At 38.7% G+C, this 19,973-nt stretch overlaps 1 protein-coding gene and 1 long non-coding RNA gene across 2 annotated transcripts; both read right to left on the reverse strand.

Moving 5' to 3' along the window:
* Positions 1-385: 385 nt before the first annotated feature.
* LOC109426964 (uncharacterized) lies at positions 386-19,669 on the reverse strand. Its single transcript, XR_009998853.1, has 2 exons — positions 19,517-19,669; positions 386-1,148 (listed from the first exon to the last, which is right to left on the reverse strand). It is a non-coding gene; the product is annotated as an uncharacterized LOC109426964 (long non-coding RNA).
* On the reverse strand, positions 4,420-5,390 carry LOC109426996 (ficolin-2-like). The gene is made up of 2 exons (XM_019702555.3): positions 4,693-5,390; positions 4,420-4,632 (listed from the first exon to the last, which is right to left on the reverse strand). Exons 1-2 carry the CDS (start codon positions 5,364-5,366, stop codon positions 4,491-4,493), a joined length of 816 nt encoding a protein of 271 aa, XP_019558100.3. The 5' UTR covers positions 5,367-5,390; the 3' UTR covers positions 4,420-4,490.
* Positions 19,670-19,973: the final 304 nt, after the last annotated feature.

Here is a 19,973-nt window from a genome sequence, read left to right on the forward strand (position 1 = left end):
GATTTCTGTGGTTTCAGAAGATTTTCAGAGGTTTCTGGGGGTTTCAATGGATTTCGGATGCGTCAGTGGGATGGGTGTCAGTGGGATTTCATAATATTATGAGAGATCACTAATTACGCTTGTCGATTTAATGACCAATATCCAAGAGAAAACTTGAAGACATGGCAAGCTAACAGAACAAATTTTAATCATTTTTCGTCTCTTGCTGGGGAAATAAAGCCACTGCTTTCAATAGGTAGCACCGGACTCTTACTAGCCCCTTTATGTTTTGTGCCGATATTGATGTTGAATCGTTGTTTATATTACGACCACTCACCTAGCCATTATCGCTGTTGTCTTCTCCTGAACCACATGTAGACGCAACTAGAAAACCATATTGCACGGGTCGTTGATTCCATCCAGTCAAAGAAAGAAGTGTTAGCTAGAGCTTTATATTTTTCTCGAACAATTAACTCATCTAAACTATTCTACCGGACCCACTCTAAATGCAAATCACCCTATTTTGTTTATGCGTACTGCCAAAATATCCACTCTACCTGTGTTGTGCGTTGGAAATTCTCCGTGGGTTCGTTCCACTACAGTCTGGATCTCTAGTGTGCCGGAAGCTTATCCTGGTTCTCGGTTCCCAGTGGTGCCGGTGGCCCACTCGCGGATTATGCAAAGTAGTTCGACGCTATCACGTTAGGGTTCCATACCAAGGTACCACCCATCCACCGAGCTGCTCCAGGAGCCTTAGGGAGACAAGCTTATAAGGTCGCTGGCTGTTGGTTGGTGCGGTGTTTATTATTTATGCTAATTGAAAAGTGCACCCAGTTGAAACAGAGTTCAACTTGCATCAACGATCTGTGCTGCAGTACCATTCACCCGTGGGTTGGAACGTTTCTGTGGGGCCACCTGATTAAACTTGTGCGATGGATAGAGATGAGGAGATGTGGGACACTACGTGTTGCCTTTTACAATCCAGCCTGGACGTCCGCATATTGGTTCCTATCTGGTCTTGCGGTGCAGTGCACTTAAGCACGTAGAATTAGGTAAATTACTGTGTAATGATTTATTAACAAGATTCCCTGGAAATGGAATCTTCAATCGGATCGGGAATTTTCAAATTGAATCAGTATGATCAAGTACGTGGTGGACGTGGCCAATATCTGCAAATAAAGAACCGAAAATTAAACAGTGTAAATTAACAAACAAGGAAAATTTGCGCGTCCCCTGCGAGGCACGTAGCATCAATTTTAATCAGTGCAGTCAACAATCCATTTCTGCATTGTTTGATTTCTTCAATGTATATCCGGAAAAAAGGGAAAACGGGAACCAACAAACAGATTCCATCAATGGAATTAATCCGAAATGGTCGGTCCAATCGTAGGTCAACTGTTAAATTTGCGAGGGGGCAACAAAGGGACAAACGGAGCCTTTCATCGTCCCTCTGGAATGCCGCTCGCCCTACTCAGCCATCATTGCTGGTGGGTGGTGGGAAAAAATGTTGGGGGTTCGCAAAAAAAGCTCAATTCGCTGAGAAACAAACGGAATCAAGAGCAGCCGCTCATCAATCAAAACAAAGAATCAATCAATCACGTTCCAGTGCACTTGAATGGATCCAAATTTAAATGAACAAACGTTCAAACACGCGTTTGTGCGAGGGTGGGCAGTGAGAGTGTCACTAGATTGTTGAATGTGATGCTGCAAGGTAGGGAAGTCTGCAAAAAAAAAAACAGCTTTTTGAAAGTCCTGTAGAGCAGAATTGAAATGAAACAGGTTAGGCAAAGCTTTGGGAAATTCTATTGTGAATAAAAATCTAATCTACATAATTTAACTAATTGAATTTAGAATATAAATGTATTTTGAACTCTTTTAATAAGTAGGTGGTAGTTTATCAGTCCCATATAACCCAAGTCAAAAGTGATAAACACACGGATATTCGTCAAGATCTTACGGAGATCGATTCCAGGTCGATTCAGGATCTTTTCGTAAGTAATGGGAATATTCATGACGTCCTTTGGTATGGAATGCCATCGAACCCCAGTTTTTGATTTCGACTCTGATGAAATTTAACGTGGCTTTTCGTTCAAATTGAAATAGGGTAAATCCGTAGACGCTACTCCAGTATCGCCAGACCAGCTATCCCAGACAACCAGGAGTCGCTTCCCGGGAAAGCCGTTTTCGTTCATGATTCTCCATAGCTCTGCGCAGTCGATACAGTTGTATGCCGCTTTGAAGTCGATGAACAGGTGATGCGTTGGGACTTGGTATTCACGGCATTTCTGGAGGATTTGCCGTACGGTGAAGTTCTGATCCGTTGTCGACCGGCCGTCGATGAAGCCGGCTTGATAATTTCCCACGAACTCATTCGTTTTAGGTGACAGACGACGGAAGATGATCTGGGATAGCACTTTGTAGTCAGCATTCAAAATGGTGATCGCTCTGAAGTTCTCACATTCCAAATGATGTGAATGGGGCAGATTATCCCCTCCTTCCACTTTCCGGTAGCTGTTCGGTTTCCCAGATCCTGACTATTAGCCGATGCAGACAGGTGGCCAACTTTTCTGGGCCCATCTTGATGAGTTCAGCTGCGATACCATCCTAACCAGCTGCTTTGTTGGTTTTGAGCTGGTGAATGGCATCCTTTACTTCCCTACATTCTCCACACCATTCAGGTGCTGATCAAAGTGCTGCTTCCACCTTTCGATCACCTCACGTCCGTCCATCAAGAGGCCTCCGTCCTTATCCCTGCATCTTTCGGCGAAACTTATTGTTGGTTCATCTAGCCGATACGGTAAGCGTACGAGTATTCAGAATGACCGCACTGAGAGTTACGGGTTCGATCCCTAGTAGGATCGGTCCAGAAACTTCTCGTGAAGACAGTTCCCTTGACTTCCTTGGGCATAGAGTATCCTAGTGCCCATCAGCGGGTAAAACTAGCCGCCGAAGAAAATTTTATTTTAAGTGGTGTAATACATCAGGTTACCGAAAAATCCGCAAGTTGACATGGTTCTGGTTCACTTTTAAATTTTGCTATATTCGGTGGGACACCCGGAACGGATTGCAGAACACTACCGGGGGCTCAAATATGGTCTGAGCCTATTTTCTTACTAACCGTTTATTAGGCAATCGAAAACACCGCGTTTTGGTGTGCTGCAAGCATTGTTTTGATTCATTTACATGTTTGACCACTTATGGTGGGACACTCGCACCTGGTCCCGGAACACTACCAGTTTTCACAAATGTGATCTGTGCCTATTTTTTTTTCAGTGACAAGCAGGGCGCGGAGGCTGAAACACGCCGCATTTCGTCTTTACCGCGTTTTTGCATTTTTCTTTGTGTTTTAGTTCGTACTTGAGTGGAACGCTGATGGTGAAAGGTCGACGGTCGTCAGTGACAAGCAGGGCGCGGAGGCTGAAACTTACCGCATTTCGTCGTTCCCGCGTTTTCGTATTTTCCTTTATGTTTTTTGTTCGCACTTTGTGTAAACGATCGACGATGGCTCGGAGGCAAGAGACCACATTGCCCGCATCGTGGTGCTCGTGTTCGTCGTTATTCCGAGTTCGGAAATGCTAGTATCCAAGAGATTGTTTTTCAGTGCGTCGGGTATTCTCGCTTATGTATTTTTTTTCGGATTCTTCGATGGACGATCGGAGAATCAGCGAGTGGTGTGAACGAGTGCACATTTAATATGGTTGGACCGTTTGCATGCTTAGACCAAAGCCAAACATAGAAAACCAGCTGGTCAGGATTACCCGGTGAGTTCGTTCCTTATTATTACTTTTTATATTTGAACATGACATATATGGGGATTTCGGAGGGGTAGCCTAAGGAAGTTAAATGAACTGGTTTCCGGGCAAATGTTCGTGGGGTGGCCAGACTTTGTCACGAGATAACAATTATCATGTTGTTTTCCGAAGGTCTCCAGTGAATTTAGCTTACCCTGCTACAACAAACCATCAGGTAGATCATTCCGTTACGGTATGATTCTGCAGCCATAGGTAATCCTTGCGCTGATGGTGGGTACACAATCATCATCATCATCATCATCATCATGTGATCTGTGCCTATTTTCGAGCCAGCCGTTCAGCAGGTTATCAAAAAAGCCGCAATTTTGTGTGCTACACTCACAAGCATGGGTTTGACTCATTTTTATTATTGCGACGGGATTCCCTGAACCAATTCCAGAGCACTAATTGTAGTTTCAAATTTGGTCTAAGCCTATTCGCTGGCTAACCGCTGAGTCGTTGTCTGTTCTGTGGCTTAGTTGGTTATAGCGCCGGTCTAGCGAATACAAAGTCGTAGGTTCGAATCTCACCAGAACGCATTTTTTCACAAATTCATTTATCTATTTATCAATTGGTAATATTCTGAATCTTCTTACTAAAAATTTTCCAGTACAATGCCGTGGGAGTACGTATGGAATGCTGATGCATATGCTGATGTATCAAAACATTTTATTTATTTTTGTTCATATTTCAGACAGCTTCTTCCGTTCCTTGTATTTTTTATACTACAATCGTTTTGTCAACAACCCGGATCATCATTCGGGAACTTTTCAAACCATAATAATATCCTCTGAAATCTTTCCAACACATCATCGTTGCGTATACTTGTTGTGGCCCTGGCAGATACAAACCGTTCAAATTGCTGTAAGAAATAAAAAAAAAAGTTAAACATGTTAACTTTAGAAGGTATTCCAAGTCCAACCTTGAATGACAATTCTTGTGCCACCATCCACTTTGATACAACACGGCACAGCTTGCGTCCGGCACCTCGTCATTGTCCGCATCCAATGTACTAAAATACTGATTCAGAACCGTCTGAAACGAATCCCCCGCAGTCCCGGTGTATTTGCCCAAACTTTTAACTTTGTACTTTTCCTCTGGACCTGCCACCGAAAAGTCACTATACCGAGCCCATACCGTGTTGCCATCAAAGTCCTCCAGCACAATGCGCAGCTCGTGATGCCTGGCGTAGGTTAGCTCGTGGATTCTTTTTAAACCTAACCAGAACTCCCCAAACAAGTCTCCGAAACCGTTCTCGTACGCCTCCCAACCACGATAGAAGTTCACTGCACCGTCGAAGCGATTTTGAATGACGGTCCAACCTCCCCCGGAGTAGTTCTGATCGCATACCACTAGGTACGGTTCGTTGTATCCGAACTGCGGTTGAACGGGTTGAATTCCAGATGATTGATTCTGACACGTCTGAGGGATAAATCTTCTGTTCTGATTCGCAGTCTTCGGCAAGTTGTCGAACGACAGATTGATACTATCGGGTGAAGTGTTCCTATCACGATAAGTGCCTTCATCCGCTATCTTCCCAGCTACAGCTAGTATCGCGTGGATCAGAACTGAGCAAATTACTGCTTTAAGTGCCATGATGTTGGCGCTGACTGTTATGAATGAACTCAAGTGAGTGGTTTAAGAACGGTGATTTTATATACAATTGTGTTATCTCAATGCTGTACTATAAGCGCCGCTATCTTGGGTAAACTACTTGGAAAAGTACAACTAACATTCTGTTAAAATGTAACACCGAACATTGATGTTAAAAGGGAATTGGACTTTCCCGGGAAACGGGAGTTGGTCTGGATAGAAATCACGTAGCATATCGACAACCGCATTTTTTCTTCTCATTTTTTTATGTTTATATCTAGAACACATTTCGTAAGAAATTATAGCTGAAGTCTTAAGGTAATTACGAACTCTTTTGAGGACTAATTCTGAATTTTCTTCAAATTTTTCCTTCAACATTTTTATCCACTGGAACATAATGGAAACCCATCCGAAGGTTTTTTGAAAATGTCTTTATAATGTCTTCAATGACTGACTGGAGTTCTTTCAGAAATTATTCATCCAGTTTGTCTATGCTTATTAGCAAGCTTGGAATGCCCTGGATCTCTATTCCTCTAAAAATAAACCTTCTGTTGTATTGTTCCGAGTTCATCATTGCCGAAATCTCCCTAAAGATTGTTTTAATATACTGCATACTGTATATACTCATCTCAGAGCATAATCGTATAGAAATATCAATTAACGTATTCCCGAAAGAATCCTTGTAAGAATTTTTGAAGGTATACTCGTAAAAGCCCTGAAACTATCACTGGAGGAAGTTCTCGTGGTATCCCAGTGAGAATTCCTGAAATCAATGCCTGGAGAAAATTCCGGAAAACTCTCAAATAATGAAATTTTTGGAAAAAAAAAGTTCTGAAATTTATTCAAAAATAAATATCTGGAGGATTTTAGGAAGGTCTTCCTAGAGAGATTCCTGGTGCATTTCCTAGGGAAATTCCGAGAGAAATCCCTGGGAGAATTCCAAAAAAGTCTTCTCTGGGTGAATTCCTGGAGAAATGTCTGTAAGCACTTTTAGCATATTAGTACTTATATATTTAAAGCAAGTCACAATGACTTCTGGGCAACCAAAATCCGCGCTGCCGTGACTCTTTGTGACATGCGTGTTGCTTGAAAGATTCCCTGGAGGGCTTATTATATCGCTTATTGTAAGAATTTCTGATGCAATCCTTAGGCTAACTTTTAAAGAAACTGCTGGAATATCATTGGATATTTTTTAGGTTCCTGTATGCATCCTTTTGAAATTATCTTCCAATACAATGTGCTGGAGGAGATCCTCTGGAAATTCTTGAATTAGTTTAAAAAAATATCTTCAGGTAATCCTGGAGAAATTCTTGGGTATATCCCTGGAAAAAATGATTGAAAGATTTCCGAATTTTCTGAAGGAACTCTTGAATGAACTTTTGAACAAAACTTGAGAAAAATTTCTTAACAAATCAGTGAGTGTTGGAAGAAATCCCTGGAGCAACCCGTGAAAGAATTCCTGAAAAAATCCCAGAAGAAATGACTGGATGAATCCCTGAGGAACTCCTTCAGGAATGCCTGAGGGATATTCTGTAGACTCTCTGAAGGAAATCCATAGATGAATTTCTGAAAGTATACCCGGTAAAACTCCTGGATGAATTCTGGGAGGAATCCTTAGAACAGTTGCTGAAGAAATCAGTTGTGAAATTCCTAGAAGAAATCATAGAGAAATTCTTGGAGAAACCCCTGAAGCAATTCCTGGAAAAATATCTAGAGAGAATCCTGGAAATTCCAGAGAAACTTCTGGACAAATTCCTGGAGAAATTCCTATTGAATTCTTGGAGATTTCTCTGGAAGAATTCCTGAAGAAATCCCTGGAGGAATTCCTGGAGAAATCTCCAGAAGAATTCTGGCAGGATCCCTGCAGAAAAGTCTGAAAAAAAACGCTTGATAAATTCCAGGCGTATTTCCTGGGAAAATCCTTGAAGGAATTCCTGGAGGGATTCGAAGTTTTTTTTTCTGGTGGCATACCTGGGGAAGCCACTGGAACAATTAGTGCAGAAATTCTTGGAGGAATCCCTGGAGAAATCATTGGAGGAATCCTTGGAGGAATGCTTGGAACAATTTCTGAAAAATTCCTGAAGGTATTCCTGAAACAAATCTTGGACGAATTTCTGAAGGAATCTGTAAAGGATTTCCTGGAGAAATTGCTGGTGGAATTGCGGGCAAAATTTCTGAAAGTAGCACCGAATCAATTCCTGGAGAATTCATGAAGGATTTTCTAAAAAGATCCCAGAGTAATTCCAGGAGGAACTCCTGGAGGAGTTGCTGGAGAAATGCCTGGATAAAATCCTGGAGATATTCCTGTGGGAATTTTCGGATGATTCTCTGAAGGAATTCCTGTAAAAATCTCTGGATGGACTCTTGAAGGACTAATGGATAAACTCCTAGAGGAATCTCAAGAGGAATACTGAAAGAAATCTTTGAAGAAATTTCTGAAAAAATCCCTTGAGAAATTCCTGGAGGAATTTGTAGAAGAATTCCTAGAGGAACTACTTAGAGAAATTCATAGAGAAATCACTGGAAGAATGCCTGCAGCAATTCCTGGAGGAAATACTGAAAAATTCCAGAAGGCACTCCTAGAGAAAATTCTGGAAGAAATTCTTAAGAAATCCCTGACGGATTTCCTGAAGAAATTGTTGGACTCCTGGAAGAACTCCTGGTGAACTCCTGGAGGAATTCGTAGAAGAGTTCCTGAAGCAATTCCTGGAGAAATACCCAGAGGAATTCCTGCGAGAACTCAAGAAAGAATCCCTGGAAGAATGCCTCAATAAATGATTGGAAGACGGCCAGGAGGATTCCAGGAGGGATTCTTGGAGGAATCCCTGAAGTAATTCTTGAAGATTTTTTCGGAGGAATTCCTGGGGGATTTCCTAAAGGAATCCCTGAAGAAATCCTTGTTGGATTTTCTGAAAAAAAAAATCCTTAGAAGAACCCCTTGAAGAATTTCTGGATAAATTCCTTTAGAAATTTCTAGGGAAATTCCTGGTGGAATTCTTGGAGGAATCCCTGAAGGAATTCCTGGAGGAATCTCTTGAGAAATTCTTGAAAAACGCCAGAAAAAAAAACCTGGAGAAAGTCCTGAAGTAATGCATGGAGGAATCCTCAATAGAATTTCACTAGGAACTCCTGGAGGAATCCCTGGCGGATATACTAAAAGAATGTCTGATGTTGTTCCTGAAGAAATTCCTAGATGAATTTCTGGAGGAATTTTAGGGGAATTCCTGCAGCAGTTCCCAGAGGAATCCCCGGAAGAATTCCTGGAGGAATTCCTGAAGAAATGTCTGAAGGGATCTCTTTAAAAATTCGTGGAGGAATAATTCTTGAAGAAATCACAGATGGAATTCTTGGAAAATCCTTCAGAAATCCTTAAGAGAGTTCGGGGAGGAACTCCTTGGGAATCTCTGCAACAGTTCCTGAAGAAATTCCTAGAAGAATTCCTGAAAACCTCAGAAGGCGTTTTGGAAGCAATTTCAAGGGCCATTCCAAAGAAAATTCCTAAACAGTTCCTGGAGAAAGTACTAAATTAGTTCCTGGAGGAATTCCTTAAAGAATACAAGGAGGGAATCTCAAAGGGATCCTAAGGAGAGTTCCTGAGGAAATATTTGGAGGAACTTTTAAAATAATTCTTGGATTTGGTCCTGAAAGAATCACAAAAGGAATTCTCAGGTGAATGCAAAAATTCCTGAGAGATATCCCTGGAGCAATTCCTGGAAAAATCCCTGGAAGATATCCTAGAGGAATGCCTGTAGCGATTCCCGGAGGAATCTCTAGAGAAATCCTGGAGGAATCTTTAGAAGAATCACTGGAGAAATTTCTGGGGGAATTCCTAGAGGAATCTCTAGAGGCATATCTGAAGATTTTTTTGAAGGAATCCCTGCAGTAATTCCCAGATCAATCCCTGGCAAAATTCCTGGAGGAATCCCAGGAAGATTTCCTGAAGAAATCGCAGATGGAATTCTTGGAGAAATCCTGTAGGAGTCCTTGGAAGAGTTCGTGGAAGAGCTCCTTGATGAATCTATGCAGCAGTTCCTGAAGGAGTTGTAAAAGAAACTCCAGGAGGAGCCCCGGAAACAATTCCAAGGAGATTTTTGAAGGAAATCCCTTAACAGTTCCTGGAGGAAGCACAGGTTTAATTCCTAGAGGAGTTCCTGAAAAAATCTAGGAGGAGTTCCTGAAGGAAACCTAAGAAGAATTTCTAGGGGAATCCTTGGAGGAATTTTTAACATAATCTCTGGAGTTACTTCTGAAAGTATCACAGAATAGTGAGTAAATCCCTCGAGGAATTCCAGGAGAAGAAATCGAAGAAGGAATACTTGGAGAAATCCTGAAGGAATCCTAAGAAGAGTTCGTGGAGGAACTCTTTGAGGAATCCCTGTAGCAGTTCCTGAAGAAATCCCCGGAGGAATTCCCGAAGGATCCCCAGAAGGATGTGCGGAAGCAATATCAAGGAGAATTCCTGAGGGAATTCCTAAACATTTCCTTGAAGAAGTGCTGGATTAATTCCATGAGGAATTCCGGAATGAATTCCAGAAGGTATACTTAAAAGAGATCCTGAGAAAATCTTTGGAGGGTTTTTTAAAGTAATTCCGGGAGTTGTTCTTGACAGAATCACAGAGGAAATTCTCGGGTGAATCACTGGAGCAATTTCTGGAGGAAAACATGGAGGAATCCCTGAAGAAACCATATCAGGAAGCCCGGAAGCAATCCCATGAGGAATTTCTTAAGAAATCCCCGGCAAGCTTTCTTAATACATTCCTGGAAGAATTTCTGTAGAAATATCTAGAATAAAAAATCTGAAGGAATCCATGTCTGTAATAATTTCAGGATGAATAATTGCAGCACTCTTTGATCGAATTCCCAAAAGATTTTGATTGAACAAAAATTTTTAAGGTATTCCTGGATTAATTTGGATAATTTCTGGTAAAATTTTCTGAAATTATTTCTTGAAGATATTCTTGCAGAATACAGGGAGTGGCTGAAATGCTTGGGATAGGCATCTGTTTTTATTTCTCAAAATAGTACAACAAGCAGTAATTTTTCATAGAGTGCATAAATAGTCTCAAATTTTCATTAAAATTTGATTCACTAATTTCGTTAACTTGACAGTTCAAAAATTAGTTGTCTAAAATAGTATTTTACGAGAACACAGAAGATTAATCAATCGAAGCCAAATTTGTACCACTGATGCACATGTAATAGTTTGCAAGCAGTCAAAATTTTGAAGTTTTTGATGCACTCTATGAACATTTACAGCTTGTTCAACTTTTTTGATCGAGAAAAAAAAAATGTTGCTAATCCCAAACATGTTGGCCATCATCAGTATCTCAGGAGAAATTCCTAGAGGAATTCGTCGATGCATCCTTGAAGAAGTATCTGTGAAAATTTCTGAAGCAATTATGAGAGGAATTCCTGAAACAAACCCTGAAACAAAAGTTCTTGTTTTCCCTATCGGAACCGGTTTTATTGTTATTGTTATTGTTTATTTTAACTTGCAATTTAGAAAGAGGGAAAAACCCCTTTGAGTGATTTCGGCATTTTCAAAAACGAAATCTTTCTCAAAGAGGCACAAAACCTCTTTTTCTTTTCAAAAAACATTACAAAAATAACTTAAAACTAAAGGCTCACACGGCAATGAACCATAACGGAGCCGCTATCTTGAAAGAGGACATCATGCCAAACCGTAAAACGAGTCTCCGGAAATCCAGAAATCCTAATGGGGGAGGGGAGGGGTCAGGGGGTCATCAGAAACGAATCTTCAAGGCTGAAAATAAAGAATACCAAAAAAAAAAGGGGAACAGTATCAAACAAAATAGGCAATCTCATTTAGAAATTTGAACAAAAGTTTTAATATATGTTCATTTTTTAAGCCCAAAATATCCCGTATAGATACAGGAATTGAAAAACCTGCTGCAATTAGGTTATCAAATAATATCTTCCTCGGTGCAATAAACCGAGAACAATTAATTATAATGTGATCAATGTCTTCATACGATAAGCCACATTCGCATAAGTTTGAATCTACAATGTTGATACGATACAAATGACTATTACAAATATAATGATTGGATATCAATCTCGAAAAAGCACAAATGAAATTTCTACTCCCAGATACATTTTTAAACCAAGGAAAATGATTCACCTTGGGACATATTGAATGACACCATCGCCCTTTATCACTAGAATTCCAATTGATTTGCCAAGCATTTAGAGAATAATTTCTCAGATTGGGAAAATATTCAGAAGGAAATATATCACGATGATAAATTTGTCCACGCAAAACCCCTAATTTTGCCAATAGATCCGCCTGTTCATTGCCATAAATATTACAATGAGCAGGAACCCAAACAAATTTAATAACATATCCTTCATAATGCAAATCAAACAATATTTGTTTCAACATCAACAGGATATGATGTGATTTGAAATTGAATTTGATAGTATTCAAAGCACTCAGACAACTGAAACTGTCAGAGCATATTATATAAAAATTGGGCGGACAATCTTTGATCATGTTACAAGTAAAATACAAAGCAATGAGTTCTGCTATGAAAACAGAACACGGAGATTGTAATTTATAAAAATGAGCTGAAAATAAGTTATATATTCCAAAACCTGCGGTGCCATCAATAAGAGAGCCATCTGTAAAATACATTTGTGTAGGGTTGAATCCATCAAATTTACGTTTAAATAGTAAATTTGCAAATTTCGAATGTTCAAGCTTTGGTATTTGTCGCAATTCATAAAATAAGGACAAGTCAATTAATGGTTCATATGTATGTATGTTTAATTTGAAATCATAAAACCCATTCGAATGCACATGTAAAAGATCTTGATTTGAACAATGAATAAAGGAATCCAATATTCTATTAGTAGGATTAATTTGGTATAACGACTCCAAAGTGCTTATGATTTGATGATTATTTGCAAAACAATTTATCAAAAATTTGCAGTTTAGCTCCTGAAAACGAATTTTCAGTGGGATAATACCAGAAAGAACTTCAACAGATTGAGTATGAGTGGAATTCATTAGTTTTAAACAAATTCTCAAACAACGGTATTGTATTTTTTCAAGTTTGGAAAAATGAGTTTGCGCAGTACTTCCAAAAGTAAAGCAACCATATTCCATTACTGAACGAATAGTTGTTTTATATAGTGTTATCAAATCAGAAGGATTTGCACCCCACCATGTACCTGTAATTGTACGAAGAAAATTAATTCTTCTTGAACACACTTTTTGTATGTATATAATATGAGTGTTCCAATTTAATTTAGAATCAAACCAAATACCAAGATATTTATACTCATCAATTTGTTCTATTTCAAGTCCATTGAGAAATAAATTAATGCTTATGGGCGAATGTTTTCTAGAAAATAAAATAAATTTTGTTTTTTGAACTGAAAATGTAAATCCATTTTCATGAGCCCACATATCCAAATTATCCAAGGCACATTGCATAAAATGTTCAATAACATCTCTATTTTTTCCACGTATGGAAAGAACATTATCATCGGCGAATTGAAGCAAATAACAACCATTAGGAATAATGGATGCCATTTCACTAGTGAATAGATTGTATAAAAATGGACTCAAACATGATCCCTGTGGAAGGCCAAAATAACTATAACGTATTATTTTGGGAGAATTATTATGGAAAAAATGCATAATTTTGAATGAGAATAAATTATACAAAAAATTTGAAATTATGTTTGGAATTTTCAAATTATTCATTTTATTGAACAACAAATCGATTAGAACAGAATCATAAGCTCCAGAGACATCCAGAAAAGTAGAAACTACATCTTGTTTTTGGTTAAATGCAAGTTGAACTTGCGTAGCTAAAAGCGAAACACAGTCACGCGTACCACGACCCCGTCTAAATCCAAATTGAGAAGGAGAAAAAATGTTGTTTTCTTCAGCCCAAAATTCAAGGCGATTTAAGATCATTCGCTCCATTAGTTTGCGTAAACACGATAACAAACTGATAGGTCTTCTACTGTCAGCTGATGAAGGATCTCTACCAGGTTTAAGAATACTTATTACTTTGATGAAGCGCCATTCGCGAGGAATAATATTTTGAAGTAAGAAGCTGTTATAAATTGAAAGTAAATGAAGTTTTCCTTCATCAGGCAACATTTTTAAAACAATAAATTTTATGTTATCAATACCTGGAGCTGTATTTTTGGTAATAGATAAAGCCAAATTAAACTCAGCCAAAGAGAATGGATTACAAAGCTCAGGGAAATAATTAAATGATTTTGTTTTATAATTTTTGGAAGGAGCAACAAAGTCGGGACATATTTTTGAAGCAAAATTTTCAATCCATTCTTCTGAATATTCTAGAACAGTAGGAACACTAGAATTAAAATTTCTTAAATTTCGTGCTACAGACCACAAAGTGGACAATGAAGTATCACTGTCCAGATTTTCTACAAAATTTTTCCAATAATTTCTCTTTTTGAATTTAGTAAGCCTGGTAAACTGAGCTTCAGCTTTACGATACAGTAAGTAATTATCTCTGGAGCCTGATCTACGAAAATGTTTAAAAGCATTGGATTTATTTTTCAATGCATTGGAACACTCATTATCCCACCAAAAAGAAGGATGCTGTCTTCTAAGAGTACTCGAAACATTTGTTTTAGTTTGAGATTTACGCAAACTATCAATTAATAATTTTGAAAAACTATTATAACTGTCTATTGGTGAATCCGAATCCACACTATTAATAACATAAATAGATATTAAATCAGAAAACTTTGACCAGTTTACATTTTTGCACAAATCATAAACACATGTTTCGTTAATAAGTTTATTTCGAATGGGAATGTGCATTCGAATCAAAATAGGTAAATGATCACTGCCATTTGGATCATTGATAGTTGACCAAGAAGATGGCAAAGTCAAATTATTCGAGCAAAGTGATAAATCAATGCACGAATGATTACTAGGTGGCACAGCAACCCTAGTAAATGAACCATCATTGAGAATATTTAAGTTGAATTCATCAATCAAATCCATAATTAATGAACCTCTTCCATCAATTTTGTCACTACCCCAAGCAAAGTTATGGGCATTGAAATCACCTAATATATAAAATGGAGTAGGAATTTGTTGCAATATATCTCTAATTTGATCCAAAGAAAAACTAACACTTGGAGGAATATATAAACAAACAATAGAAAAATTATATTTTCCTTTTTTAATCGAAACAGCAGTAAATTCAATCTGTGATTGAACTTGCAATGTTAAATCCAAGTATTTAAATTCAATATCATTCCGAATCCCAATCATAACCCCTCCAAATGCAATTTCCCTGTCTTTACGAATTATATTGTAATTTGGAATACGAAAAAATTTAGAAGGCACTAACCATGTTTCATTTAAACAAAATATGTCTACATCATAATTTGCTAACAATGCTTTTAATCTATCAATTTTTGGAATAACACTACGGCAATTCCATTGTAGAATATGAAGCTCATCTCTGTTATTTTTGGAAGCCATTACGATGAGAAAAAGGAAGAAATAAGGGGTCCAAATGTATTCAGTTTTTCCAAAAGAGAAGCCAAAAAGGGTAAAATCAATTTGATAATTTTTTTCCAAAATTCACTCATTCCCAAAAAGTCGACTAACTCCTCCAAAATTCCCAAAATAGAATTATTAGTGTTTTCATTAGAAGTACTGTTCGAAGTTTGATCATTATTGTTTGGAATTTGATCAGATTCAATTTTTCTAAAACCTGGAATATTTTTAGTAGAAACGGAAGTACTAAGAGGAGGAAAATTTACATCAAAAGAAGTAGATGGTTGAGGTTCAGAATAATTATGTTGATTACTAGATGATTTATTCAATGTTTTTTTCCTTTTAATAGGAGGTTTATAAACGAAATTGTTTGAATTAACAGATGATCCAACCTCATCATCTGGTAAAATTTCAAATGAATTGGGAGTAGAAATGTCATTCGATTTTGTTATTTCAGCATACGAAACATGATTTTTGTTCCTAATTTTTTGATTAAATTTTGTTTGTTTTTCAATATAAACAACACATTCTTTTAAAGAATTGTGTTTTTGTTTACAATAAATGCATTTATCCGACTGTTTGTCACAATCAGATGTGGAATGCGCTTCCCCACATTTTGAACATTTTTGTTTGTTTGAACAAAAATTGGAAGTGTGTCCAAAAAGAAGACATCGATCACAGTGCATGAGCTTTGGATAATAAAGTCTCACGCTAAAAATTACTTCATTTATTTTTACATAGTCCGGAAGTACAGATTCAGAAAATGTTATTTTAATACAATCCGAATGTTCATATTTTGAACTATGTCCGTCAAAAGTTAATTTTGACAAACGAACACAATCCAAAACTCCAACTGGAGAGATGGATTGGTTCTTAAAAAAGCCTGAGCCATGATTAATTACATCCTCACAATCCAAAAATTCATCATATATAATTCCATTTATTTCGCATGCATCACATGGCGCGTACACACGGTAGGAATTGGCAAAAAGTTTGGACTCTAGAAGAGCATTGGCTTCATCTCGAGATCCAAAAACCACACGTAATTTGTCCAAAGCAATTTTTTTGATTTCTTTGACGGATTTGTATTTTTTATAAACCTCAGAGGAAATCAGTAAAACGTTAATGGGTCTTTCCTTTTTACGGAAGTAGACAACAAAAGGACCCTTAAAATTGGATGGGTAAACTTTCACACGAAAGGGTTTCACCAACGAAGGGGTTTCGGCTAATATTATGTTTTCTTTTGACCCCCCCTCACTATCATCAGTTTCCATAATGAAATCTTAACAAGCAATCAATTAAATAGAATTGTTGTGAAATAAAATTATAAGCTACAGTAAAGATTAAAAAACTAAAAAAAATAAAAAGTATACTTATGGTTTTGTGTAACACTCAAAAGTAAACTGTCGACTAAATCTTCAACTTGCAACGAAATTCACGGTACAAATCCACCCAAATGCAATCCGCACAAATCTGCCCAAACGCAATCCTCACAAAGTATGCTTGAAAGCTGCTACTCCTCTCCTGTATCTGCACAATAGTCCAAACTTGAAAATTGCTTCAATCGTCTTTGATTTCAATCCTCGAAAACCTGTAATAGGAAAAAATATTTAAAGCGCAGGAAAATCTGTCAAGTAGAAAAAGACCGTCTAGCCTGGTCAAGGCCTACTTACCGAGTATGAGGAACCGGTTTTGGCAAAACTGAAAAACTTGACTGGTTGTTTTTGTTTTCCATGAATAAACATCACAAAATTTAGCAATCCAAGTTTGTTGTGTGGAGAAATTCTATGGTAAGTTTGAAGTGATACTCTTGGAGAAATACTTGATGAAACTTCTTGTAGTTCCGGCTCCCCTGCCTACCCCCATGAAACTGTCCACGGTAGATGTTCCAGTCGTCAATACTTCGTACTTATATGGATGTGTTCGATACCTGTGGTGCAACAGTGGAGTACTACAGATACATGTGGGGACATACCGCACCGAGAGCGAGAGATTTGGAGATTCGACGACTCAACACGAAGGTGATCCTGGGATGATGATTCAAAGAGTCGCTAGATCACCCGATGGACAGAAGTGCGTTCCTAAATCTGGCCGGTTTAGTCAATCTTTCATCGCCAGTGATGTGTTAGTTTTTTGTGGATAACAGCATGTGCTCAGAGGAGGTTCATAGTAAATCGACAATTTGTATTGGCTTGACGAGAAGCTTTTAGGCGGCGCGACTGGGAATTGTACCCATAACCATCCGCATACACAGCGAACGTGTGATCCTCACGGACACCAGGCCACGCAACTTCTATCTTTTTTCGTAAAACTTGGTATTTTCGGCTTTCAGTCACAGAAAAGCGTTGATTATTTTAGATCATTGCCAACGTTTCGATCCTGTGGTTGGGATCTTCATCAGGGCTCGATGTGAATCAACTTGTTATCAATTCGTGTTGATCACACGGCGGAATGTCGTTTTCTTCTCTGCACCGCACTTGTTTCATTGGACCCTAGCACCTCGATTGAAATGGTGGGTGGGTACACAGTTCGAGTCACAACACTTGGCACTTTGGGAACACTTCTGTTCGTGCTGGCCGGGATGGGAGTAATCCTTTGTGGGCTTCGTGGCCGAGCGGTTAGCGGCGTCAGTCGTTTAGGTGTCTCGTAAGCCTCAGAGTGTGGGTTCGATTCCCGCTCCAGTCGGGGAAAACTTTTCGTCAAACGAAAAATTCTCTACTGGGCCACTGGGTGTTATATGTGATGTCCGTTGTCAAATGTTAGTATTGTTCAGTCTGTAGAGGCCGCAAGGTCGAAGACGGTGTAATTGTCTTTTTAAAAAAAAATACCAAGTTTTACGTAAACCCAGTCATACCCCGTAGAACATCTATCTTTTTTCGATGGACATCTTTTGGCTTTGAATGTTCTCCAGTGATACACACCACGTTTCACTGACATGTAAGAGCAAAGCTTTCACATTAATATAGAAACTCTATATGGTCTACCGACAGTGTTGTCTTCTTGTGACTGCTGATAATACCTTGATGGGTAGTTTTACACACTTAATTTAGAATGCCGAATCTCGGCTTACGAATGTCGAATTTTGGACAGCCGAAAAGTCATCTAAATGTTTTCTTGAGATTTTAAGCTTGCAACTGCCGAGAATCAGCATAACACGCCATGTTGCCAAGCAACCAACCATCTTGTTAGCTGAGTCTCAGTTAAAATTCAGAAACCGAGATTTGCACAACCAAGCTCGTGAAATAAAACTGAGCACAGAGAACAGACATCCAAGTCCAGTTCCGAAACTGTGTAAGGAATTTAACGGCCATTTGAAATCGGCAACTCAAGTGGCAATAGCGTGGCGCTGCAATCGGTAAATTTCCCATATAAATTTAATTCACCACTTGAAATGTTTCAATTCACCACTGACTGTGACAATATGGTGTTTGGTGGCGTTAGTGTTGTCATCGTGTATTGGTTTGCAACCTTACTCAAGTAAAGATTCAAATCCTTACACAACTTTCCGAATGAAATTTGTTCTAGCCTGGATGTCTGTTCTCTGTGAACTGAGTGTGTACGGCTTTCTCGCGAAAATCCCTGTCAATCGCATTTCACAAGGTTTGCCGACTCTCTGGACTCACCGAAGAAGAGTGAATTGAACGGCAGCACTTTTTTTGTACCAGTAAAACCACAAAAACGATCCTTAAACAAATACGAAACGATCCATAACATATATTTGCATGTTCCACAGAATTGAACTGAAAATCCCTAAAAAAGCAGTAATGATCCATACAAAAGTGCAATACGATCCATAGTTTATGCGAAAAGAGCAATAAAATTGCTTACAAGACCCCATGAAATGATATTTTTTATGGATCGTTGCGCATTTGTTTATGGATCATTTGGTTTGTTTTATATGCAAAAGGATGTTTTCCCGAATTGAACTTGCTGGTCGTCGCATCATAAGTCCCACATAATCCTAAATCAACTTTAGGCCACCATGAAATCATTGTTTAGGCTTTCAATTAAAACAAGGGTCTGTTCATAAATCACGTAGACCAAATTTTGGCCATCTCAGACCCCCCTCCCCCTCGTAGACTTTTGTCCATACAAAATTTTGAAAATTTGTATGGAGCGTAGACTTTGGCCAGACCCCCCCCCCTCCCACCAAAAAGTCTACGTGGTTTATGAACGGCCCCCAAGAACTTTTTCAGTTTTTACTAACTTGCTCCCCTAAGCCTTTCCCTTTGCAGCGTCATGATTTTCCGAAAAAAAAAACAAAGTTGTTTACGCACATGTCGTTTCCAGATATCAGGTCAAAAATCATTCAGATTTTTTCAATCGCGGTGCTGCCATTCCAGGGGATGCACAAATAGCTCTCGAAGCACAATGTCGATTGCAATCGAAATGAGCTTGTTTAATCCCCCAAAAAATGAACCAGCAATTTCTGATTCACTCTCGATTTTTGCTTCGCTCCAGTAAGCACGAGCAGCAACGAAAAAAAAATGCACATACAGGATCCCTTTCAAAGTCAGTCATACAAAATCACGCACAGCTTCCAATTACACAATGGTCGTCGTCCTTCGAGAAGGACGTAGGCAATACACAACACAGTAAAAAATAAAACAACAACGAAATTCCGACTCACCGAATAAACTAGGGTCCAATCGAACGGAAACAATCCGCATGTTAATGTCGGAGTCCTGTGACCCAGTTGCATTAAAAATAGTCGCAGCTGACGATGGCCATCATCATCGGTTCGGATCCGGAAGAGCACGGAAGTGAGTAAGAGAGACACAGAGAAAATGCAATGAAATAAAAAAATGCCACGGTCGAACACTAACTGCTGCTGCTGCTAAACTGCTCGCTTGGAGCAGTGTAGAACAATCACGCTTGGTGAGCGCGGTGCGATGCATTAAAGCTAAATTGATTCGGAATGGTTAACAGTATAATTGATTTATTGGACTTTGTTCCTCTTCGTGACAACTGATGCTGTCGTTCAAGGAAAAAAGTACGTGAGTACGTGAACATGGGGTTGCGGTTGTGCTGTGCGAATGTGCAGTGGAATTGCAGTAGTTCAAATTCGTTTTGTGGGTGAGACACTT

This window comes from Aedes albopictus, chromosome 3, assembly GCF_035046485.1.
Source record: "Aedes albopictus strain Foshan chromosome 3, AalbF5, whole genome shotgun sequence".
Classification (NCBI taxonomy): Eukaryota; Metazoa; Arthropoda; class Insecta; order Diptera; family Culicidae; genus Aedes; species Aedes albopictus.